We start from the raw sequence: 27,399 nt of genomic DNA, 5'->3' as shown, positions 1-27,399 counted from the left end.
AAAATAAATCAAATGCACATCTAATAATATCGCTGCAAGCCTAGACTGCACACTGAATATAGCACTGAGACACCTAATCCACTAATACAGGCAAGTCAGAACCTCTCCCCTGCTCCAACAGAAGTTACCTTAAATATTATTGATATTAATGCAGAACATATACTTCCAACTCCAAGAGAGAGAGAGAGAGAGAGAGAGAGAGAGATAAATTTGTAGGGAAAAAAAGGATTAAGTAGGGAAGCTTTCTGTCCCTCCTTCCCTCTCTACTAACAGCTATCATCATCCAACTCAAAGCAGCAATGGGAGGTTTTTCATCTAAAACCAAGACTCAAAGTCCATTTTGTGGACAAATACTCAATATTTGGCCACATGGAATCAGAACATTGATGTTTTGCAACTTCCTAAATGGCCTTTCAGTTTCATGGCATTTGATTTATGGTGGGAATTGAGGTTGAGAAACTCCTACCCAGACCTACTGATCATCAGAAGCAATTACTATATGCAAAAAAATATTTAAAACTTGTAGATGCAGGTGTAACTGTGCACTGCTACTTCACCCACCCTGATTTTTGAAGCAGGCAGGATGAAAACTAGGAAGATTTCAGAATCTGCACCTGTGACCTACTCAGTAATGAATTAGCTATAATCAAAGATATATATATTCTTAAAAGCAGTGACTATCTCAAATACCTCTGCCAGAACAGATCCCTCCCATCCAATCAGAATTACCTTACCCCCCCAATTAAGTAAAAATTAGAATAGCAAGAAAAAAACCGTTAAAATAATATGCCAAAAAACTAGAAATTAAAGAGCATCATTTCTAATCCATGTGTGTGATCGTACACACACACACACACACACGAAACAGCAATGCTGGTAAAAGAGCAGAAAAAAAGAAAAGTTTTAAGATGCATACATGATCAAAACACAAAAATAAAGGTAAAGCCAGTGTCTGCCCCCTCTCTCAGATAGCACTGTTTATACCATGCATTCATACAATACAGCAAACCAACAACATCATTCATACAAACCAGAGAGAGAGAGACTAGCAACAACCAGCTCTACAAACAGGTAGTACCTTGCAGAATTATCAGAGTAGAAATCATCAGCATTAAGCCAGTCAGGAAGAGTATCACAAACCTGGTATGATCAGCAAGTACTGACATTCACTGTGGTAAATATATGGCGAGAGGATATCTTCTACAGAATATCTCTGACTTTTGTCACTTCACTTCATTATTCTGTGTTTAAGTATTTTCTCCCCTTTATATTTTGATGATATTAATATTATTAATCAATAATATGTAATAATTATTTTAATAAGCAGTGAATTTATGAAAATGATGAGACTTTCAGAGTAAAGCTAAAATATTTTTGCTGAATTTTTTTTTTTTTTTTTTTTTTTTCTAAAATTCAAATTTATCTCTATTCACTGAAACTTACTGATCTTAGAGGTTAATTCGAAAAAATTGTGAGTTGCTGAGAATGGAAATGTTGATTAATTAGGTACAAAGAAAAGTATATTTCTGATTAAAATAGTTTTATGGTAATAAAAAAAATTTTTATTTTTACTTTTTTTCTGTATCACTCAAATTTTTTTTTTCTTCAGAAAGGGACCAATTGGATCATTTTAGCCTCCAGGGTCCCTTCATTTTAGCATCCAAAATTAGCAAATAATTTTGATTATTCTTAAATTGTGCAGTGAAAATTTCTTCATTACTTAACATTAAATAGTGTACTAATTAATAAGCAGTTCATACATAGATTTTATAAAATTTTTTCTCTTTTAGTTAAAACAGTCAAATGAAGAAAAGGATGTTGTGCATAAAGAAATGTACAACCTTCAGGCCAAAATAGAAGTTCTAGAGTCACAAAGTAAGTGATATAGATTCTTTTCATGAACTAGTTACCTGACATATACCTTGCTTCAGTTTTAATGTTCAAACAATAAATTCTTAAAAAGATATGGAATACAGTTAAAACCATTATAATTTTGAAGAAAAATAATCTAACTTATGTAGAATGAAAAATTAATATATATTTCTTCTAGTTACGGAGAGTTGAAATATTTGCTCTACTCTCACAGATGTTTATCATGCACACATCTTATTCTACTTTCTGTAAAACAGAATGAGAATTGCTCAGCATGGGAAAAATTAGTTTCTGCTTTTTAATTTGCTTTCTCTGTTTTTGAATGTGATTGTTATCTCAATTAATGCCACTATTTGCCTTTTGGATAAGACAAAACTCCAATATAATCTCTTGTTAGTAATTTTTTTCTGTAAATTTATGGAAGTTTAATGTTAGGTGGTACTGCAGATGTACATGGGGTGACATGTCCATATCACCAGCCATTGCACTAGTTATCTGATATTGTTGTCTGTTATTGATGTTTTTGCAGTTAAATTATAATTGTTTCCATGCAAAGTTGGCTGTTCTGTGTACTAGATTTGGCTATGCTACATTGTAATTCATTCTTCTTGTACTCTTATGGTTTCCTCTAATAAGTATTTCCTATGTGATTTTGAAGTAAGTATGTATGTATGTAAATTTTGGCTATCTTTGGTTAAATGCATATCTAATCTTGTGACAACCTTTTGAAAAATCTATTTAAAGAACAAGGCAGAAGGTCACTTTGCTCCCTTCTGCCTTGTGTCACACGAACCTGAATTATACGTTTTTATATTTTAATTTTTTTAGTGGGGGAGAACCCCATTCTTCAGCATTTTTGATTCGTTTTCTGTCTATACAAAGAATTTTAGCTGCCTTCAGTTGTCCATGTGAAAAACATGATGTTAAGTTCAACACCAACCTTAGATAATGTTTGACCTTGAATTTTGTTTATTGTTATACTAAAAGCCAATTTCACAGGAAACTGTGCTCATTGAAAAACGAATACATATGAATCTGTGGAATATATGCTTTCGATCCAGCTCTGTCACCTGTGATGTGTTCACAAACCAAACATTTCTTCCTTATTTCCACTACACATATAGTCTTGTGATATAAAAGTAGTCTTTTGTTTTTTGTATATTTCCTTTCTTGTGAAGCCTTTAACTTATTATTTTCATATTTTTCAATAATCACTTTGTTTTCTTCGATATCACGATTTTTAAGTGCTGCTTCATACTAAAGATCTTTTCTTTTCTTCTCAGCCTTTCTGATCCAATCTTCAGCCAATCTTTCTCTTTTCTATTACTGCCATTATTAACAACATTACTAATAGCTGAAGAAACCTTTGAAGAATTTGAAAAATTAAAAGCACTATAAATATTCTTTTATATGTAGAAAAATATAAAGACTGTAAAAAATTAAGAGTTTGTAAAAGCGTCTTTGAGTCAGATCTGTCAATCACTTTGTTGTATGACACAATAGCAGTTACTGCTCCACCTTGCGGAAAGCAAAAAGTGTGCACATGGAAAAGCAAAATATTCTTTTATATGTAGATAGAAGTGGTGAGAAAAGCCATATGAGTAGTTTCTCAGAGTAATCAGATTAAAAGTATAATAAGCGATGACTAGATTACCACTGATATCCAAACTCATTCCATGATCCAGAAGAAGTTTTGAAAGAAGACGAATTAATGAAACTCCCCAAGAAAAAGAATTTATGAATTGCAAACTTCTGATTAAAAACAATCCTAAACAGACTAAGGAAGCTGATAATTCTAGGCATGTTATCCTAACTGGTGCAGAAAGTCTGTTCCTCTCTTTTGGCCTGAAAAAATAACTATGAAAATAAAACATTTCAAGCAAACAAACAGTTTTTGTTTGTTTGAAATGTTATGCTAGCATATTTGTGTGGAAATTTGCCTTTAGCCAGCGGGTGGTTAATTGCTAGAACAAACTTCCATCTGTCGTTGTGGAAATTGATAGGTTAAATAAATTTAAGGAGGAACTGGACAGGCATTTTGAGGGAATGGAGTGATTTTTTTTTGGCTGATGCTGCATAAGCTCATACACTTGCTTTCTTGCATCATATGCCACTACTACTACTATTTGAAATTCTGAACACAACTCTTCGATCCAAATACTTCCCATCCATGTACTTGAGGTCATTACTCCTAGATTTGTTGAAGAATGTTATGTGCAAATTTATTATACAAAGAGTTTTTTTAAGTCTTTGGTTCCCTTTGCATGTTCATTACAATACCAAATTAAACCTAAGGATGGTTTTGTCATAGGCATTTTTACTGTCAAGGTCATGAAGAGTAAAACAAGATGAAAAAATTTACTCTTTTATTCAGTGAAGAGGCACTTTATTGCTGCACATGGCTACATGGTGCACAAGTTTCCATTAAAGAATGTTTTTATAAAGCTGGGATAACACAGATTTCTTCAATTGGCAGTGAACTTTTTTGAATTTGAAATTTTTTTTTTGTGGACAAGTACTTCTTTGTTTCCAGTACAGTCTGTCCACGACATATGTAAGAGATACCAGGACTTTCCAGTACTTCTTACATAAGTCGATTTTTATGTAACTCGGAATGATTAATAAAATATTGCTACTATATACCTGATATGCCAAAATTACAAAAAAAAACACAAATATCCTCAGAAAAATGAAGTAAAATAGTTATGTACCATAACAATTAAAAACTTTATCTGGGGACAGCGGTGAAATAGCCGGAGTGGCACATAAGAAAAGAAAACATAAAATGAAGAAAAAAATGCATGTTATTGTACTGTAAAAACTTTTATGCATTTCGTACACCGTGTAGGTATAAAACCTATAATGTAAAACCTATAATGGCTACTAAGAGAATCAAAATGTACATATTTAAGAAAATTGGTCTAAACCACACAATGAATCAAAGTCTATACACTTCAGGCGATGAACTGAAAATAACTTAAAATGAACCTGAAGCATTAATAAGACATTAATCACAGGGTGCTGTAGGCTGAGTAGAGGTCAGGGAGGTATTACATTATATGAACTTTCCGATCTTCATCTGTTTCGTATGCTTTATTTTTTTTATTTTTTTTTTTTTATCTTCATAAATTTTGTAATAAGCTGATAAGAAATTTTGAGCTTTTCTTCTTTCTATATTCAAGAAACATTTGGTTTTTAGGAGCATTAGCAACTAAGGTCATATTGCTCCGGGATATGTGGTGGTGGTCATTCCCTGACCTTTCCGTATCCTCTGTATTTTGGTGGTCACGGGCTCGAACCCCGGCCTAATCAAGAAGTGTGTGCTATGCACAGCTGCTCCTGCCCACCCGGCTGCGGAGGCACCATGAAACGTTTGGTGTTTTCATCCATTCCATCAGACATAGAGACCTGAATTTTACAAAACACTTCTCTTATTTCGTTTAATTTGAACTGCCTCTTGGGTTGCCCTGATTCCTCAGCGTATTCAGCTCTCCCTTGCTCCTCAACTCTTTGCATGTTCAACTGGGCTAGGTCTTCTTTTGTTAAATCTTCATCTCGTTCATCTACAAGCTTGTCTACATCTTTATCCTCCTGGGCTAAGTTTAAAATGTACAATTTCTTTGGTAACAGAAGACATCAGCTCATCTTTGTTGTTAAGCTTGAATATTTTAGAAGTTTTTTTTTTTTTTTTTTTTTCCAAACTCTGCTCATACAAGTTGTTGTCACATCATTACAGGCTCTTGAAATGTTGCATATTTTATCAAGGATGTTAAACATCTTCCAAATGGGCACCTCCGTAGCCAGGTGGGAAGGAGCAGCAGTGCGTAGCATACGCTCCTTGATTAGACCGGGGTTCGAGCCCGTCACCACCAAATACGGAGGATGCGGAAAGGTCAGGGAACCTTTTCGCATCCTCCCGGAGCCACCGCATATCCCGGAGCAATATGGCCTTAGTTATAATGGTCCTAAAAAATAAAAAATAAATAAAAAAAAACCAACCAAAAACATCTTCCAAAATTGCCACAGATCCATCTTCCCTTGCACTGTTGCATTTACAGCCTCAGAAAATGTTGTCCGTATGTAAGCTCTGAATGCCTGGATCCATTGGTTGAATCAAAGCTGTTGTATTTGGAAGGAAGGATACCACCTTGATGTTGTCGTGCTGATCATCTAGATATTTAGGATGATCTTCATGACTCATTTCAATATAAGCTTATTGAAATGAGTTTTCTTTTCATTTATCTTGAATATATGCATATTCACTGACATTTTTACATTCATGAATACTGTAATAAACTTTTCTTTTTGTATCTTGGTCAGGGAACTGGCAGATTAAGAAGCTTGAAATATAACAAACTATCTCACGTCGTGTTAGCAATTTAACAGTTATTTAAGCAATACAATGTGGGAGAATATTCAGCCATGTGGGAAAAATTATGTTCAGGTCACTTACATAGCCAATCTAGACAGAAAGGCCATTGTTATGAACAAAAGTTTGGTTCACCATTTCTGAAGAGGTGCAAGTTCAGAACAGTATCTTTCTTGAAGAAGTCGTATTCAGTTGATGTCTAGAAGAAAATTCCCAGAACATTAATGTTTGAAAGCATACAGCAATAGTAAACAGTCCCATGGCTGTATATTGATGTAAAATGTGCATTTTATCAGTGAAATTTAAAGCAGAAAATGCTTTAAATTTTGTAATGCAGTGTCAAGTTCCTGCTTTCAGAAAAACCCGCTTTTCTGAAATATGTTTTGAAATGTACTCCTGTTTATTTAAGAAAAAAAAATTTTTTCATGTGTTTTGGTCCAAAACTCTCCTGTTTTCCTCCTTACAAATGCCTGATCTATAGCTTTTTGAAAGTCAAAAGTTGACAGCTATTGGTTAGTGTAGTATGGAGAGTTAGAGGAAATGGTATAAGTTTTTTGTCTGTTAAGTGAATTTTTATGCCATGTTGAAAGGAACTCTTAATATATGTCATTGTGAAAGAATATGAAATAATTCATGATTAATTCATAATGGAAATTTGAATGTGAATGAAAAGTAGCCAGAAATGGAATACTTCAGAAGAATACTCTTCAAACCATGAAAGGTGCATTATAGCCACAGCAGCTTTTACTCCAATAAACACAACTTCTTAATAATAATAGTAATAAAATTGCAGATGCATCCAGAAGTTCATCCTTGCTTTAGGCTATTCCATTTTTTTTTTTTTTTTTTTTTTTTTGATTTTGATTTTGATGCCGTCGATATTCTCGAAAATGAACTAATGCTACCAACAATTAATAAAGGAAAAACAGACCAACACAAGGAAATAGTTAATAAAAAAAAATAAAAAATAAAAACTTTACTGTGAGGGTCTTTTTTTTTTTTTTTTTTTTAACAAACTAATATAGATGACGCTCTTTATAGCAACCCTCTTTTTAACGTCCCATACGTTATAACTTCCTGTGTGATTCATCCCAGCCAGTTTCTCATTAACCTAATGCTATTTTATGAACAATCAATATAACACCCTTTCGATATAACAACTGTTTTTCTCATTACCCTAGGGAGTTGTTACAAAGAGCTTCAACTGTACATGAATGCATAAAACCTTTGAAGGCTTACTTAACTGTTAATTTTATTGTTAACTTGTTAATTAAATTAAAAAAATGTGCAAAGGAAGTGTGTAATTCTCATGTTTTGTTTTGCTTGTAAAAAATTGTTTGTTGGAGTTGCAAAGATATTAGATTCAAATGCACATACTAAAAGATTTAATATACAGGGTGATTCAAAAAGAATTGAACACTTTCAAAAATTTATTACTTAGTAACTAGGTTACATATGAACGCGTAGTCAAAACCAATTTGTAAAGAAACTGTCACAGGTTATTTATTATTTCTATAATCTTACAAATGCTCAATATGTGCCCATCATGTCACACTGCATTCATCAATCCTGTAATTCATCCCAGACCCTTTGTAGCATATCACAGACGGCATCCACAATGCCCTCCTTCATCTCCTTAAGACTATGAGGAAGAGGTAGTCAGTCATGAGGTTCTTGATGTATCCCCACAAGAAAAAGTCGGTCGCATGGTGTGATATCTGGGGACCACTGTTCCAGAGGCAGGTTATATATGTTCAATTATTTTAGAATCACCCTGTAATATTGAACCTAGCAATAGTAAACTGTGGTCCTATTAGCTTAGTGATTGATACGAGGGGTGACTCGTATCAATCACTAAGGATTTGTGGACTGGTGCAAGATTTTGTTTACCGTGCAAACTTTCCATAACTGCCACTAGAGGCACTCTCCCTGATTGCCACTGAGCAGACTCTGTGTGCATGCCAGTACTTGTCGAGCTAAATTTATGTTAAAAGCTTTTTTTAGCCGCATGTCACTGACTATCATTTTTAAGCAAATATCATGTCAGACATACAGATTGAACAGCAATATGTGATTCAGTATTGTGTAAGATGGGGCTTAAATGCACCAGAAACAGTTAGAGATGATTGAAGCATATGGTATTGAGTGTCTTTGTAGGACAGCCATATTTAAATAGCACAAGCGATTCAGTGAAGGCCATGAGTCTGTGCAGATGACCCAAGACCTGGTCAGCTTTCCTGCTCAACAACTCCTGAGAAAATTGCAAAAGCCCAGGAAATCTTGGATGAAGACAGGCAATTACACTTCATAAATTAGCTGTTAGAATGTCCATTTCATATGATAGTGCTGACACTATTGTGAAAGATCACCTGAAAATGTCACGAATCTGTGCCTGCTGGATTCCACACAATTTAACTCCAGAACAAAAATAGCAAAGAGTAGACTAGTGCAAAGAATTGCTTGATCGTTTTGAAACAAGGTTAAAACTTCTTCAATCAAATAGTGACTTGTGATAAAACTTGGTTTTTTCACTATGATCCAGAGACAAAACAACAGTCAAGTGAGTGGAAGCAGTCTGATTTCACCAAAACATAATTTCTAGCTTCTCGTTCGGCTGACAAACAACTGGTTCTTGTGTTTTTTGACATAAAAGGCATTCTTGTTACACATTTTGTGTCTCATGGAACAACCGTGAATAAGGAAGCATACTTTGAGGTTCTCAGAGTCAAACTTCACTGTGCCATTCGTGAGAAGTGTCAAGAACTTTCTGGTGTGAAGTGGTTTCTCCTTCAAGACAATGCTTGGAGCCAGTGGTCACTGCCATAGGTGCCGAGGTTCTGTCACCTTATTCATCAGACTTAGCCCTGTGTAATTTCTTCCTATTTCCGCATCTGAAGAAAGCTCTGAAAGGCAAGAGTTTTGTGTCTGAAAACAATACTCGCAGAGCCACAATGCAAGCACTTTGCAGTATTTCGAAAAATGGCTTGCAAGAAGCATTTACTGTGTGGGTACAACTGTGGTGAAAGTGTGTAAAGTTGAAGGGAGAGTATTTCAAGAAGGAGAAGTTTGCAGAAAAGTCAGATGATGATAATTAAGATAATTACACCAGTCTGCAAATTAAATTATCACCCCTCGTACATGTCATCTGTTTACAAAAAAGGAAAAAATGCTAAACAAGATTCTTTCATAATTTTGTGCTGCTTGTAATGGATTCTAATTTTATTTTCTGTCAAATATAATCTTTGTGTTCCAGTAGTGATATATTTTTTTTTTTTTTTTTTTAATTTTTTTTTTTAAGAGATTGTTCCAAAAGAAATTTTGACCCAAGACAGGAACTAAGCATTTCTTGACCTATGTCTTATCTGGGGAGACTTTTCTAAGTGTAGAACATTGATAATATAAATACTCTCTACTTGGAACAGCAGATGGGCACAGTCCTTGAACCTTTCTATAGCATTGGCACATAACTATTTCTGACACTTAGAACTTTTTCACACCTGGGATTTAGAGGTTAAAATTTTCTTTTTTTAGCCAAATAAGGAAGTTGTCGAATACTTAGATATGTTATTTTTGTTCATTCTTCAGGTTCAAAGTAGAATTATACATTAAAAATCCCATTGGAATAACAGAATAATATTACAGTTCCTGCATTCATAATCCATTAAAACTTTAAAGTTCTATCACTTAACATCTTAGAAAAGACATCCATCAACAGAATTTAATATAACCAAATTTTAATCCCTTAAAAAACATCCTCAATCAAAGATTGCACGCATTTCTTTAGTTATTAAACATCAATTTCTAGCATGTTTAAGAAAATATCTGATCATTTGAAAAACAAATTTGTATCCCTTCTCTAAAGCTGTGGGGGATATAACTTTTTATCACATCTTCTCACCAATTACCAATTCTTTAAATCTGACTTCCAGTCATAGCAGTAATTCACAGACATCTATTATCACCCCTTGATGTGGGCACCAGTACTGGCAAGGGGACCTCCCAGTGACACTGTTGGGCTTCTAGATTAGCTTCATTGTGATCCTAGGCGCGCCATCTAGGTTCCAGGCTATCATCATAGGAATCTGGTGAGTTTGCCATGCACTGCAACCTGTGGAAATTCAGAAGGGAGATCCTGGTGGTTGAGGGGCCCAGATTCAGAACACCACTTTGACCCCTCCTTTGATAAGACTGGTGGTCTTGAATGGCTCAGCCAGTATTAATTGTGGGTTTGCCTGCAAGGGGCAACTGTGTCAATGCCATGACACTTTCCTTGTAGTCCAAGAGACAGAATTCAGGCGGTCGGAGGTGCAGATATAGTGTCTGGGTAGCCATGGCATCCCGCTCCTGAGTGCACGCATTTATTGTTTGCCAGGTAGTGAGTGTCTCATTTGGACTCCATGGTTAGCCCCAGCACTAAATATTATTAAAAACTACTTATGAATCCTAATAAACTAAACTTTTTTCTTCTTACGCCCCAACACAGCCCATAACAGAAAATAATGTAGATGAACTTAATACCATCAAAACAGCTTCTTTGAGCCACATTGATTGGGGGACTTCCAATTACTGTTACCTCCCCTCATAAGAAGACTAAGTTCATCTCATGGCATGATCTTCGAGTGGGATTTTTATGGTAGTGTCAGTGGAAGAAATCTGTTCTGAACTTAAAACCACAAAGAATGACATCTGTAAAGTGAATATTCGTGTGTAGGGATGGGAATCTAATACCCACTAGAAAGCTCAGCCTTACTTTTAATATGCCAGTATCTCCTAATGAGATTAAAGCTGGGTACCTACACTGTAAGTACACTTTGCCTATAAGAGATGTACATAGTAAGGCCATATGTACCAAATCCCTTAAGGATTTGCTTGCAAATGGCCTGTTGTTGTTCCCTTGCATGTACTTGATGGGGGGTGCAAAGGATCACAAATGATGGGTTGCTTAGCTATGAAATCTGGATGCGTAATGTTGAAATCAGAGGTACCAGATGACTCAGTGCTTGAACTCTTTGCAGAACAGGAAGATATGGACACAGGTCAGTGTTTTTGATTTCCAAAAAAAAATAGATTTGGGACTGAGCCCTCAGCCATTTGAAATCGTCAGACAGACTGGGCAAACCTAAATAGTGATCACATTCAAATTCTTACAATGGAATTGCTGTGGATTCCATCGGAATAGTGATGACATAAAGGTCCTCCTGCATAAGTATAAGCCAACATGCTTTTGCCTATAAGAGATGTATCATAAAAGCATATGAGGACCCTTGCTTGCGAAACTGCTCAGTCATTTGCAAAGACAGAGCTGGGATGGACCTGCCCACGGAGGGATCACCATTCTTTCCAAGCAGTGCCACTTACCACCAGCTTAGAGGCATTAGCAGTTTGCCTAACAGTAGGGTTTCTCTTAACTGATTCCAAGGAACGACATGCCTTGGGGGATGTCATTCCCAGGTGGCATCAGTGATCTCATTAAGCAGTTTCCAGCCCCACTTTTCTGTTAGTAGGGGATTTCAGTGGACGTACTACTCTGTGGGGTAGTGCCGACATCAGTGGAAGGAGTAGGACTATCAAGCATATGCTTAAAAACAAAGACCTAGCCCTTCTAAATGTGTGATATAACCACATGCCTACCCCCTACATACACTGTGATGCTTGCTCTCTCTCTCTCTCTCTCTCTCTCTCTCTCTCTCTCTCTCTCTCTCTCTCTCTCTCTCTCTCTCTCTCTCTCTCTCTCTCTCTCGTGTGTACATGGGAGGTTGAAGACAATCACTTCCCTGTGATGACCACTCTGTGCAGTGGAAAACTTTGCCACCCATCGAGCATGCCATGGTGGAAGATCAATCATGCTGACTGGAATGCTCTCAAACATCTGGCAACCTTTAATACCCACAGTCAGCAAGGAAACAATTAATGATACAGTGAACTGCATAATGGAAAGTATTGTCCAAGCAACAGCAATTGCAATTCCGAAGATATCGATGCTGGTTCCACCATTTCCAAAGCCATGGTGGAATGCAGAATACATAACAGCAAGAAAGGTTCGAAACAAAGCATGGGGAAAATTTCATCCTTATTCCACCACTGGTAATCTAATAGCCTTCAAATATGCTTGTGCAAAAGTACATTACATTATACCTCAGAGTCAAAAGGAATTTTAGATCTGCTTCACGTCATCGTCACTTAAGCTCGTCTGGGACAGAGTCCAGAAAATGAAGGGTAGATACGCATTGATCCTAGAACACAATGGATGGTGCAACTGCAGTTGCCAACACTTTAGGGAAAGTTTGCTGAAGCATCTTATTCCCCTGAGTTTCTGGCCCTCAAATAAAAAGCTAAAAAAAAAAAAAAAAAAAAAAAGCAGCATTTGAGGTTATCCTCAAATAACGGGGAGGCAAAAAAATCAGCCTTTCACAGAATGGGAATTGAAAGTGGTACTGCCTCCATCCCAGATGAGTGCTGTGTCAGTCGGGCCAGATGATATCCATTATCAGATAATCAAACATCTTTTGTCTGAATCTGTGGATCAGCTGCTCTGTTTATTCAGTAGAATCTGTCATGAAGAACAGTTTCTGTATGCCTGTCATAAAGCAATCATTCTTGCCTTTCCCAAGCCAGGAAAAGATCCAAAATTTCTGAACTATTACCACTCAATTGCTCTGACAAGCTACTTGTGCAAGATCCTAAAAGGATGGTCAGGGCCATCTCATGTGGTATTTAGAAGCAAATGACCTCCCTTCGGAAGCTACATTGTACTTTGGAAACAACAGGTCAATTCTCAACCATTTAATAAGATTAGAAACATCTATTCGAGATGCTTTCCTGAAACATGAGCAGGCGGTGTCGATTTTCCTTGATGTGGAAAAAAGTGTACAACACAGCTTGGAGATTTGGAACCTTAAAAGATATCTGTAATTTTTGTTGTTGAGATCATCTAGCCCTTTTCATTAAACATTTTTTACTGAACCACTTATTTCAAGTTCATGTTGGGTCTGTTTTCTCTCTCTCGCCCTTTTTACCAGGAGGAGGGAGTTCCCCAAGGTTCAGTTCTAAGCGTTACGCTTTTTTGATATCAAAGTTAATTCTACTACTGAACAACTTCTTCAAGCTGTAAACAGTGCTTTCTTCGTTAATGACTTTAGCATCTTTTCATAGTCATGCAACATGATGGTTATCGAAAGACAATTGCAGCATGTCATTGATCCTGTCAACTCTTGGGCAATGGTTTCAATTTCTCATCTCAAAAGACCTGTATCCATTTTTGTCACAAATGGAATCTTCACCCTGAACCTGAACTAAAGCTTCGACAAACAATCATTCCAGTAGCATCAGAAACAAAATTTCTCAGGCTTGTATTTGATAGTAAGGTGACATTCTTTCCACATATCTGTTAATTGTGGACCAAGTGCACAAGAGGACTGAACCTCCTTCGTGCCATCTCATCTAATAATTGGAGAGCAGACTGTTATACTATACTCTGCCTTAATCATGCACTGGTCTGATCTAATTTAGACTATGGGTCCCAAGTGTACACATCTGACAGAAACAGCATACCACGATGGCTAGACTCAGTTCAACACCAAGCCATCCACATTGCTACTGCAGCATTTCGAACATCACATATTCAGAGTTTATATGTTTAAGCAACTGAACCACTCTGTTGCTTTGATGAATGTAGTTGTCACTAAAATATACCTTTAAAATGAAATTGCTGCCAGACCACCCTGCGTGGACATCTTTTTTTGAGCCACACTGGGAATATAACACTTGTTAGAATGCCAACTGTCCGTTTGGTATTAGTGTCCAAGAGCTGCTCAGACAGGGTAATATCATGGTAGACAATGTTGCCCAGTCATCAAGGCAACCCCTTCCACCCTGTCATGGTCCGCCATGTGACTTCTCTATTCATAACCGGACAAAAGCCAGCACATCACCCTCTGTCTACTTACAATTCTATGCTTCCCGTCGATCTGTTTACTCTGATCTCCTGCCTGTCTTCACCGATGATTCGAAATCAGAATCATCTGTGGGATCTGCTGCAGTCTTCCCAGACAGTACATTATCTCAGAAGATTCCCTATGAGTGCAGTATATGCACCACAGAGTTATATGCTATAGAGCTAGCCCTGAACCACATTTAAATTAATAAATATCAAAGGTGTATGGTATACTATACTATATACACAGATTCCTTGAAGTACATTACTGGCATTTGTCAATGATGAGATATTATCCTCATCCAGTCCTGTCCAGGGTCAGAAGTTATACTCTTTATGAATCTAGATTTGACATTTGGTTCTGTTGGATCGCAAACCCCATTGGGATCAGAGGTAATGATCTGGCAGATTCTGCAGCCAGATCATCACAATTTCAGAACAGTTGTAGCCTTTTAGTCCCCTGTACAGACCACAGACATAATTACACTCCAAATTATTCTCTCATTGGCAACAATCTCGGCATGGGCAGGTTACAAACAAACTCTATCTGATAAAGCCTGTAATTTAACATTGACAAATGTAAAGTACTACATATGGGAAACAGTAACCCCAGAGCAACGTATCAACTCTGCCGTACTACACTGACAGTGGTGGAGAATGAAAAGGACCTGGGGGTAATTGTGCAGGCAGATATGAAGTTCTCTGAGCAGTGCAGATGAGCTGCAAGAGTAGCTCATGGTGTCTTGTCAATGATATACAGGAATTTTTCTAGCAGGGATAAGGAGGGGATTATTCCCTTGTATAAGGCAATGGTTAGGCCACATCTTGAGTACTGTATACAGGTCTGGAAGCCTCATTTCAAGAAGGATGTAGATCTGCTGGAACGGGTACAGAGAAGGGCAACAAGATTAGTGAATGGAACAAAGGGTTGCTCTTACGAAGAAAGGCTTAAGTTTTGCAAATTACAGAGTCTGGAGACTAGGCACCGGCGAGGTGATCTGATAGAGGTGTATAAGGCTTTGAATGGTTTGAGCATGCTCAATGCCAATGGGAATCTTCATCTTGCTCAGAATAATCACCTGAGAGGGCATAAATTCAAATTGGGCGCCTCCGTAGCCAGGTGGGAAGGAGCAGCAGTGCGTAGCACACGCTTCTTGATTAGACCGGGGTTCGAGCCCGTCACCACCAAATACGGATGATGCGGAAAGGTCAGGAAATGGCCACCGCATATCCCGGAGCAATATGGCCTAAGCTGCTAATGCTCCTAAAAAAATAAAAAAAAAAAAAAAAAACCAAACCATAAATTCAAATTGAGGAAGGACGGATGTCGGATAGATGTGCGGAAATTTGCCTTTAGCAAGCGGGTGGTTGGTTGGTGGAACCGACTTCCATCACTTGTTGTTGAAGTTGATAGTCTAAACAAATTTAAAGCTCAACTGGACAGGTATTTCGAACGAACGGAGGGGTGAAATGGGAGTGGTGTGTGTGTTTTTTTTTTTTTTGGCTGATGCTGAATAAGCTTGCTTTCTTGCATTATATGCCTCTACTAATGCTAATGCTAATCCAGCACTGGTAGTCTAGTCTGTGCAGGAAAGTAGAGAGGAAGTTGTTCTTGCTTGCCTCTGCATAGGACAGATTCATCTTGCACACTTGTTCATGCTGAGGGCAGATGATTCTCCTATGTGTGAGAATGTTTTAAGCATTCGGCATATTTTAACTGTGTGTCCACGTTATAGACAAGAATGTGTTTTATATTTTACTGCTTTTAGTCACCTGACTATGACTTAATGCAATCAGTCAGATTTTATCTGACAATGACCATGTGTCAGCCATTTTTAATTATTTAAATCCTTTTAAACATTATTAGTCTTATTTAAAAATCTTTTATACTGATGATATACATTTATTGTTATACCATTTTACATATTGACCTAATTTTTTTAGGTCATGAAATATTTTAACTGTAATCTTTTCTATTACCTGCTTTTGATAAATTATAGCCTTAGTTGCTAATGTGCCAATAAAATCTGAACCTAAATCTAAAGCATCCATTATAAACTTAAGCAATAGTTAATTCTCCTGTAGTTAGCTTAATATTCTCTGTTGTGAATTAATCTCAGCTCTTCAGAATCAGTAGTGCACCTATCCTGTAATAATTAAAGATGTATGTATTACAAGGAAAGAGACTTACTTTATCCATATTAATTGCACACAGGCTACCAGTAATTTGAAAATTTCATTTTTAATTCTTTTATATGATGCCTGAGTGGTTTTGTCTATAGTGTTATATATATATATATATATATATATATATATATATAAGAGTTATTGCTTTTATTGTTATTTCAAAGTTTGAATTCATTTAAGCTTATTGAAATGAGTTTGCTTGTCATTCATTCATGTTTACCTTGAATGTATGCATATTCACCGACATTTTTACATTCATGAATATTGCAATCAAATCTTTTCTCTTTGTATTGAGAGTTAGAACAGTCATTTTATTTAGGTATAACACAACACAATTGTCACAGTGGACCTGATAATGGAGAGGATATACCAAGCCTATACTAAGTTTGTATTTATCTTTTTTCTTGATATTTTGATAATATAAAAATCAAGCAGTGCAGTTAACTTTAACAGATAAGGACATTTACTTGTGTTTTTAATAGTCACACTTACAATGTGGGACATATACAGTAAATTGGTCATCTAAATCTTACTTCTAAAGAGTAGAGAATGTGACAACAATAGCCCTAAGATTATGTTAAGTTGATTAGCATAGTGTTTGGTTGGTTTTGCATTCTGCAAAGAAACATATGCTGATATAAAATAATAAATGCATTCCTTGGACTGTTTTATTTTTAAATACAGGTGTGTTAAGTCTTTAGAACTATAATAATACATATTGTTTTTTGTAGTAGGTTGGACACTACTGTACATCCAGCCCGTGGGTTGGACAGTAGTGTCCAACCCACGTAGTAGCTTGCAAACAAATATTAGCCCACCACTAAATCAGTGCTCAAGATATCAGCCTGTAACCCCATTTGTGAATAAGCAAATTTTATTTAAATATCAAATTGCTGAACAGAATTTTATTCACGCTGAATGTTGTGAACAACTGAAAACAAGGACATAATCTCTAAAAAGTTATTTTCTTTCAGTGTCCCAATTACTTTCTTCTGAGTTCAATTTGCAATTTATTCATTTCCATGAAGAGGTTAATAAAATAGTTAAAGAACCCATTTACCTAGCTAGAAGCCAGATCTAGGGACTGTGAAAAAAATCCTGCCAGTATGCTGTAATGCTTTTTTTCAGCTGATGAGGTTCTGAATAATAAGAGACTGTGCCATGAGAATGGCCACATTACTTGTGTTGTCATATTTATTTTTAAAGTTTGCAAGAATTTTTTTTTTCTCATATAAAATTAAACAAATCTAAAGTTAGATATAGGATATTTTGCAGTTCATTGCATATTAATATATTGTCTTAGGAACCCCTGGTTAAAAATTTTTTTTTGCAAATGTGCAACTACAAACATCCCATTAATATGTGTATTCTCTACATTATAAAGAATATACTTCTTACTATTATTGTAACACAATAATAGTTTTTTTTGGATAATTCACTCCCCTCCTAATTTTGGATAGACATGACACAACCCCCAATAACTTTTCACTTTATATCTAGCTCCCATGCCCAAAAAAGGCTGTACATTAGTGATTTATTATATGATTTAGATTAGAAAATGCCTTGAGTATAGCATGTAGTTTTCTGGCAAAATTCCTAAAGAATCACTTTCTTTTCTAAGATAAAAATGACATTCAAAAAATTCCACCAGACGAAGTTCAGAATCTTCAGAAGAGGCTGGATCAAGTAGAAAGAGATAAAGAGCAATTAAGAACTGATTTAGAAGGACAGGTAATTATTAGCCATATTAACATTAAAAATCTAACCTATTTGAAAAATAAAAATTGAATTCCAAAAATTCTTCTGTTACCTTAATCACCCTTAACTTAGAGTACGGATTGCAAGTATGGGATCTTCCCCCTCCCCAGAATCCCTCTGAGGGAAGGAACAATTTAGACCCGTGAGCAATGATTCTGATATCATTTTTTCTTAAGATTGTGTAATTTTGGAATGTTCAAGAACAAGACATATTTAATAACAATAAAGATATAAGAACCAGTGGTCTTTATAACAAGGTTTTCATTTTTAGTGATTACAACAGTGTTATATAATATATACTCACTGCCTTAACCTGAGATTAAGCATCTTTTCCGTGAACAAGAGAAACGACCACCACCTGTTGTATTAAACACATTTTCTGTCCTTATAGTGGTACCATTACTGCTGATGTTTGTATTATGGGGGACGCTCAGTGTTAAATCTCTCAAATTTTCCTTTTTCTCTTGAAGCCTTGGGATTCCATCTTGGACTTGGATGAATATTTGGGTTATCTGTACTGTTCTGGTTGAAGTTGAACACGTTTAATACTTTGAAATATCTCTCTGGCTTTGGAGTATTTACTTTTATTTCTGGACACAGTCTCCTTGCCAGAATATCTTCTTCAAAGAAATAGTGGAAGAAAATGGAGGTAGTTCTATTATGTGGTCCAGAATTCACAATGCACCAACATCACTCATCAGTTTCTAGCTTTTCTAAAGTACAGTCCATCTTATGAACATAACATTTGTGTGTTATGAAAGTCTGTTGTAATAATTAATTTTTATAAAATGCCTTTTATAAAATAAATACAGTTCACTTCTGCTGAAGCTGGAGTTTAATTTTTTAATTGCACCTAGAGTACTTTGTAATAAAATACAAAATATTTTTATATTTTGGCCAGTTTTAAATATACACAGCTGCCAACTCTAGATTTATGATGTCGAATCCATTTTTTTTTTTATAACCTTTCTGATTTTCACCATCTTAATAGGTGTTCCTCAGCAGTTTTCACAAAAACTCTAAAACTGCAGCTCTGCTGCTAAATTTGAAATAAAAATAAATAAATAAATAAAAAAAATTTGGTGAATTTGTGCAGAAAACTGGGTTTGGGTCTGGTAAACAAACTGCAGTTTAAGTGGCGCCTCCGTAGCCAGTTGGGAAGGAGCAGCAGTGCGTAGTACACACTTCTTGATTAGACTGGGGTTCGAACCCGTCACCACCACCAAATACAGAGGATGCGGAAAGGTCAGGGAATGACCACCGCATTTCCCAGAGCAATATGGCCTTACCTGCTAATGCTCCTAAAAACCAAAACAACAACAACAACAACAACAGCAGTTTAAGTGCATTAGTCTATGTTACACAAAATATGTGGAATTTGTAATGTTAAATCTCATTTGCTTTGCATGTGCAGTGGGAAGCTAAATTTGATGTAATAGTGATTTTTGTAAGATGCCAGAAAATACAATGTAATATTTAAGAAGACATATACTCAACATTTTCTGTGTACTATAAAATCTGGCAAAAGGTAACAGATTTTCTGTGTGTACTGTAACTGATAGTTTGAAATGGAAGAGGCACGGCAAACACAGTAATCAAACATTTCCAAATGAATATATAATATATACAGGGTGTTTCAGTTAAACGTTTCAGAACTTCTAAGAGGGGTAGGGTACATCCTGACAACTCGAAATCATATAGCAATGTGGGGTCGGAAATGCTTTCCTGAAGCGGTGTTGTACACAGAAGCACCATAAAGAAAAGAGACCGTAAGTGAGAAATCGTTTTAATAATACATGAAAAGAAGCAAAAGGTACATGGATTAAAGTAAGTGTTCGAAGTTTCTTCCACGGGCTACAATGCACGCCTCACATCTCCGACGCATGGACATCCGAACATTCTGGAATACTCCAGGCGAATTTCGAATTTCTTCGGCAGCTACTGCGATTCTTGCAACCAGCTCCTCAGCATTGTCAACAGGGGTGTCATAAACTAGCGATTTCATATGACCCCAGAAATAAAAATCAAGACATGATAGGTCGGGTGACTGAGCAGGCCAACGCACGGGACCGCCACGTCCCGAGCGTTGGCCTGCGAGATCACCTCATCGGACCTTACCTGTTACCGTGTCATCTAACCGGACCTATCTACTTGATCTTTCTGCAGCAAGTATTGCCACAACTTTTGAGAGATGAACAGATTTCTGCATCGACGCAACAGACAATGTGGTTCCAACACGATGGAGCCCCTGCCCATTATAGCGGAGATGTTCGTAACTACCTGGATGTCACATTTGGTCAACAGTGGATCGGACGTGGTGGTCCCGTGCGTTGGCCTGCTCGGTCACCCGACCTATCATGTCTTGATTTTTATTTCTGGGGTCATATGAAATCGCTAGTTTATGACACCCCTGTTGACAATGCTGAGGAGCTGATTGCAAGAATCGCAGTAGCTGCCGAAGAAATTCGAAATTCGCCTGGAGTATTCCAGAATGTTCGGATGTCCATGCGTCGGAGATGTGGGGCGTGCATTGTAGCCCGTGGAAGAAACTTCGAACACTTACTTTAATCCATGTACCTTTTGCTTCTTTTCATGTATTATTAAAACGATTTCTCACTTACGGTCTCTTTTCTTTATGGTGCTTCTGTGTACAACACCGCTTCAGGAAAGCATTTCTGACCCCACATTGCTATATGATTTCGAGTTGTCAGGATGTACCCTACCCCTCTTAGAAGTTCTGAAACGTTTAACTGAAACACCCTGTATATATATAATTTGCAGAAAGAAATGCAAAAATAGTGTAGCGTTTCATTGTGAATTTGATAGTGCTAATCTCTGAGATAATCATAGATAAATGTGTTCAGATATGTTTCTTCAGTAGTGAAATAGCAAGTTTTGTCTTAAATTAAGAAATTGAAAGCAGCTTTCAAGTTGGTCAGAAGAACTGACCAACTTGAAATCACAAGTGGGATTCCTTTAGAAAACAGTTTGGCACTTTTTTTTATGAAAACCTCAAACACGAAAAGTATTACAGCCTATAGTACTTAGTACCGTGGGTAGAGAGGATACAAGAAGAAGATACTTGTTGATGTTAGACTTGAATTTCTGTAGATTGTAATGTTTAGGAAATATATGTGAAGGAAGATTATTCCAGAAGGCTTAAGTTGAAGGGGTAAAGTTTGAAGTTGGTCAGTAAATGGATGCTGACTGGTTTTAAAGAGAGAAAGAGAGGGAATTGCAGCAGTCAGTTCAGAAGAACAGTACCCAGAGAAATATGTATAGAAAAGGCACATACTTCTCTGGGTACTGAGAGAGAGAGAGAGAGAGAGAGAGAGAAGTATGTATAGAAAAGGCACATGCAGCAGGAACAAAATGTCTGAGAAGAGTGGAGAGACTTTGCAAGAGATTGGTCATTAATTAACCTGACTGCCCTCTTTTGAATGAGCCTAGAAGCCTGAGAGAGAGTCTTTGGGGCAACATGGCAAATATGAGAAGAATATTCCATTGTTGACTGGATGTAAATAAAACTGTTTAAAAGAAAAATAATGCTGGGAGCTAAAGAGAAATCCCAGTTTTTTTAGGTGGGGAGGAAGCAATATTTCTGATATGCAATGACTTCTTAATTTACACGAGGGTTACATTCCAGAACGTCTTGCTCAGTGCCTGCGAGAGTAACTCTCGCATCGAGCTAAGTTACCACTACTGGTACATACCATTTGTTTTCTTTGGTTGGAAACTGATCACTCTAAAGAATATGATGAGCAACCAAAGAGATTCATAAATTTTTATTGATCTACTTATTTTTCTTATTGTACAAAAAAAAAAAAAAGAACCAAATATGTTCACTATAACCAATGTATACAGTAAAACACAAACAACAATTGAGAGAGGGAGGGAAGGAGGGAGGGAGATGGGGATCAAGGATGGCCTTAGGCAGATTGATGAGAAGGATCGTCATGGTTAAATTCTATTCCCTCTGATTCGGACCAGATAGGTGGGAGTGGGGGTGTTTAGCTAACCAGGAAGGTGGATGGTTCACTTGACTGCTCCCTTGAGTGTTTCAGAAAGGAAGCCAGAGTTAGTCGCTTTGCATGTTGTCTCTTCTCATGCAACCACTCACAGTAGCAACTAAGTTTTGGCGTAACTTTATGTTGCAGTTTAGAGCTTTGTTCAAGATTAGTCTTTATCAGCTAACAGCAGATTTAAGCCTCCATGTAAAAGATTTAATGCTTTCAATATTCCTTTCACTGTCAGGTTCCATTATTGTTTAACCTCTGCACTTTTGCTTCCTGCTGCCTCCTCCTCTTGAGTGCAATGCTGCTCCAGTGTGAACAAATCTTCATTTGACAATTCTTGATGATGTAAATTATTGACATCAGTTGCCTTCACTGAAGTGGAACAGTGAAGGCAACCTACGCTTTAATGAGTTTCATGTATTTGTGTTTAGTTTGTGCATGATCTTCATAATAGCATAGTAAATAAATTTTCTGTTTATACTCTGGCACGACAACTAAGTCAGTAGAGATTACAATAAATCGTCAATACAAATATTTATCGTATTTAGTAGTCACGTGCTTGAACCCCAGTCTACTCGAGGTACACGTGCTATGCACTCTCGCTCCTGACCACTGGACTACATCAGGCCTGACAGTATTTATGGGTCAGGTGTCACCAGTGGTTTCCCCACATCTGCACCATATATACTCTGTGATGGAATGCAGAATTACTGCAAAAGCCAGAAAAAGTGTAATGTCTGGTTTTTGTAGTATTGTGTTTTGTTCTGTTGTTGTCTCTGTGGCTCTAGGTCCCCTAGTGGGATCCTACATTGGCTGCCACCACTACTGGGAGGTGAGACAGGCTGTCCCCAAGTTCTCTGGCTAGTCTCTGCCAGGGTTGCCTAAGCAAGGCGAGGTAGGGGAATGGGAGATAAAGTCACGGGGCAGGTGCACCTGTATGATCACCGGAGGCCTAGGGCATTCTGAAATCCCACATTCCAGGGAATGCCAGCAATCCTGTACCTTGACAGGTCCCAGCAGTCAGGTTGAATTATGTGGGAGTCCAGCTGGTTGTTTGCCTGGGTTAACCTTATCCAGAAGGAGGTTGCAGCTGCTGTACCACAGCTTGTGCGGCTCTGTTTTCAGCAAATTTTCTTCTTCTACAGGTGAATACTGCTTGAGCAAATTTTGTTAAGGCCTTGTAGGATTCTTCGTTCTGAAGCAGTAAGAACTCTTGATTGCAGGGGTTGCATTGCACCTCTGTAAATAGTCTAAGTCTGTAGTTATAGGCAAGACACTTGTAAACTAGATAACACCAGGACTCCTCTTGTCCACAGTAGCAAAGTGGGACTGTTTCCATTCCAAGAGCAATCAGTTTTTGCTTGAAGGATCTTCATCAGTATCAGACCCTTTGAAGGAGTTGCTAAGATCTGGACATAACCTATGCCATGATCTTTGAATACAGGCATGTGGAACTTTATGCCATGCAGCATCAGTGAATTTTGAAGCATCTTTTATGTTGAAGGCTCACCAATAATGCTGCATATTCATTTGTTCATGGTCAATCTTGTGATAAGCCAGAATGTGCTTTAAATACTGAGCCTTAAAAGATTTAATCACATGTTGGTCTATCAGCTGGAGTATTTAAGTTGTATTTGCCAGGAAAAAAACAATCTTCATATAGAATCAGACATCAACAGTACTGGGTGGATGGCTTGTGGCATCAAGAATAAGTAAGATGTTGAATGGAATTCCTTCTGCCTTGCAATACATTCTCAATTCTGGTCATAATTGAGATCCAAGATAACTTATGAAAATAACAGCAGTCATTCACCCTTTAGGGTTTGAGCTCCATTGCACGAGGGTTTTGACAGTGGTAAATGCACAGAGGTTTCAGTTTATGACCTCCATATTAGCACCAAACAGAAGTGCTAGATGATATTTCGCAGTCTTAAAGGCAGGCGCAGTCTTTTCAGCAATGGAAATATAAGTGCAGTCTGGTATTTTTTTTTTTTTCCATTATAAATCTGTTTCTTCAAAGTTGAATATCTGTTTAGGTATGTACTCCATTTCTCATAGCGCTTTCCGTAAATATGGTTGTCGCGTGTTATTTTAAATTCAAGTAAATTAAGAAGTCACTGTACTTATGCTAAGAGTGGTGAGAAGTCAGGCTAATCCCTAATAGAGATATGTAATCTTGTCTAGAAATCAGTGCCATCAAAGGTAAGCATAGGAGCTATATTCCAGTTTTTTTGTTGCGAATATAAAATAGAACCTAGTTTTAGAAGGATTAAAATTAACTAAGTTATCTTTTCCCCATTGGAAAATTACATGGAGATCAGCATTTTAAGGAATAGATGAAGGATATTTGAGAAGTTGAAGTTATTTGTGCAGAGCAGGGTTTCTCCAAATGGAAGGCAGAATGTAATGTGCTATCATCAGCAAAACTAGGAAGAAGTTCAGAAATTAACTTCTTCCAGTCAGTGGAAGAAGTTCATTAATATACAAGACAAAAAGAGTGGGAGAAAGAACTAATCCTTGGGGAACACCTGCATTAGTGGAAAAGTTAGAACACAGAGAGCCATCTACCATCACCTGCAGTGAGCAGCCAGAGAGAAAATTGTATACCCAATTATAAAAAACATTCTGCAATCCATAATGGAAGCTTATTTAGAAGACCTTTATGCCAAACATGGTCAAAAGCCTTTGAAATGTCAAGAGCAACTGCTTGAGTTTCACCGAACTTTTCCATCAAATTTGTCCATAAGATGAATACCATAAGCCAGTGGATCGACACTTTTGGAATCCATACTGGCGATCATTGATCAGATGGAAGATTTCTAGATAGTTAGAATTGACAGTTGATAGATTTCTCCATTACTTTAGAAAGAGTAGAAGTAAGTGCAAGGGGATGATACTTGGTTGGGCAGGATTTGTGACCCTTTTAAGGAACTGGCTGGATATGAGCACATTTCCAAGCAGAAGGGAAATCACCTTTTCAATAAGAAAGTGAAATAAGGCAACCCAGAACAGGAGTAAGCTCAGGAGCACAGGTTTTGAGACCAAGTGAAAAAATAGCATCAGGACCTGACTTTCTGGGCATCATGACTATTAAAAATTCTTCTGTTAAAATGATCCTTGAAATAATTTTAACAGAAGACCACAGGAGGCATTGAATGAAATGTACAGGCATGGTAGAAGGCGGTTTACGAAGATCATCAATACATGTGTTAGAAGAAAAGTAGGATGCTGGCAGGTCAATTTTATCTATAGTTGAGGTCGGAATAGAGATAGGCAAAAGTTGCAGCCAGTAAGTTTGGCAAGAAACCAGAATGCTCAACCCTTTGGACAAGAAGCAAGTTTTCTGTTCTTATCCTGTTCAAAATTTAGTTTCGACTGATTAATAACTGCTTTACAATTGTTACAAGCTTTGGTATAGGTAGAAAATTAACCTGGAGTTTTGGATGCAAGCCAATTATTATATGCAACATTTATTGGAAAACCAAGGTTTAGATAGAGGACAAGATTTTAAGGTGGAGTGTGGGATAAAGGATTTCCTCCCTGAAACAATAAATTCACTGATATGATCTGAGCAAACATTGATATCAGAAGATTCGAAATAGTAATCCGACCAAGTAAAAGAAGAAAAAAAATCTTGTAGATCATCCCATTTTGCATTCTCGTAAAGCCAAAACAACAAGAGGTTGAGAATGGCCAACCATGAGAGAAAGGCCCCATTTGGAGAAGAGATCATCACTAAGTTGTGACCTGATGTGCCTAGAGGACCACTCACCTTGATTGTTTACTTAGAAGAGTTGTTTGTGAAAATAAGTGAAGCATGTTAGCTGTGTGGTTAGAATTGTCTGGTATTCTGATAGCTAAATGAACAATCTATGCAAAGTAATCAGTTATCACAAAAACATCTGCATCTTGACCAGGTGGGTTCATGTGACCAGAAAATGGAAGCTAGCTGGAGTTGTGAACATTAAAATCACCAAGGAATATTATTCATTGTTGGAAAGTTAGACTGAAGGAAGTTAAGTTTCAAAGTGAGCATGTCAAAGAGTTCCAAGTGATTAGTGGAGTTGGGAGAACGATAGTGGTAACAGATGAATTTGACAGAATGGTGTAGAGCAACAGTTCCCAAATTACTGAGATTTACAGGTCCCTTCAATTATCAAAACAAATTTGCAGACCCCTATATATATAATAATACTTTATTTATCATAAATTTGCTATTCATAGAATGTATAATTTGAAATATGTATACAATTATATATACTAATCGTATGAATATAAGTAATGTTCTATAACAAAATTTGTTTTGATTCTATTAGTGTAGTTTTTTAAGAAAATAAACACATATTACCTGATACCTTCTGTGGACCCCAGTATGGGAAATCCTGGTGTAGAGATATTTTAAGCCAGTGGAGATTCCATATTGCTGTCTCTGACAGGGAATATCAGAGTGAACATATGCACAAATACCACCTTCAAAGTGAAAGGAATCATACAGCAAATAATTAGGACATCTGAGGTGAGCAGTGGTTGAATCAACTGATAATTGGTATCTGCCAGAAAAAGGAATAAAGTTTGGCTGACTAAATGGAAACAGACATCATTGAGATTGGAACTGAGACCACGTATATTTGTGAAATGAACAAGGAAGTATTTGGGAGGTTTAGATCTTTTTGCAGGTAAGTTTATTCAATTAGCTTGACTATTTATAATGTGTCCAGTAATAAGAAACTGTTTGGGAGGATATGTTATATGAAGTAATGAAATTTTTAGATATAGTGTACATGCACATCAAGAATATACCCAGCTCCTTGACATAGTGTGGACTCAACAATGTCCCTTGCACGCGCGCACACACACACACACTACTTGGAATCCTTCCAGTCACTATCTGGCAGAGTAGAGACAGCAAGATTGTACACTAGCTGATTCAGATGCCTCTTAGAGGGTTACTAATAGGTTCATCCCAGTTGACTGTCTAGCGGCTGACCTGTGAATGCCGTTTTAGTACTGCACCCTTGAAATGAAGGAAGATTGAATCTCACAATGATGTCCACCATAACTACGAAAGGCATCAATCAGACTACTTGATGGAAGAGATCGGAGGGGGGAGTTGATGGAGATTTGCTCTGGAGACTAAACATGGGGGTCCACCACTTCAAGCCTCCAGTAAGAAAAGTGGTGGTATTGCACTGGTTGATGATTATCTACCACTTAATATTACCTTGTAACACAGGGGGGCAGAATTCCTCCATGTGTAGTGGACA

The 27,399-nt window shown here is 37.0% G+C and overlaps 1 protein-coding gene across 2 annotated transcripts in view; it reads left to right on the top strand.

The window, feature by feature from the left end:
- LOC150087336 (golgin subfamily A member 2-like) overlaps nucleotides 1-27,399 on the top strand; it is a 436,198-nt gene that overhangs the window by 192,404 nt on the left and 216,395 nt on the right. For both annotated transcript variants that reach the window (XM_090371141.1, XM_090371142.1), the window contains 2 exons: nucleotides 1,791-1,875; nucleotides 17,983-18,092. In XM_090371141.1, the coding sequence (XP_090227267.1) occupies nucleotides 1,791-1,875; nucleotides 17,983-18,092 (195 nt within the window). The remainder of the gene's footprint in view (nucleotides 1-1,790; nucleotides 1,876-17,982; nucleotides 18,093-27,399) is intronic.

Source organism: Mastigoproctus giganteus, chromosome 4 (genome assembly GCF_048544385.1).
Source record: "Mastigoproctus giganteus isolate SK-2022 chromosome 4, ASM4854438v1, whole genome shotgun sequence".
In the NCBI taxonomy this organism is placed as follows: Eukaryota; Metazoa; Arthropoda; class Arachnida; order Uropygi; family Thelyphonidae; genus Mastigoproctus; species Mastigoproctus giganteus.
This window is presented reverse-complemented; position numbering and strand designations above follow the sequence as displayed.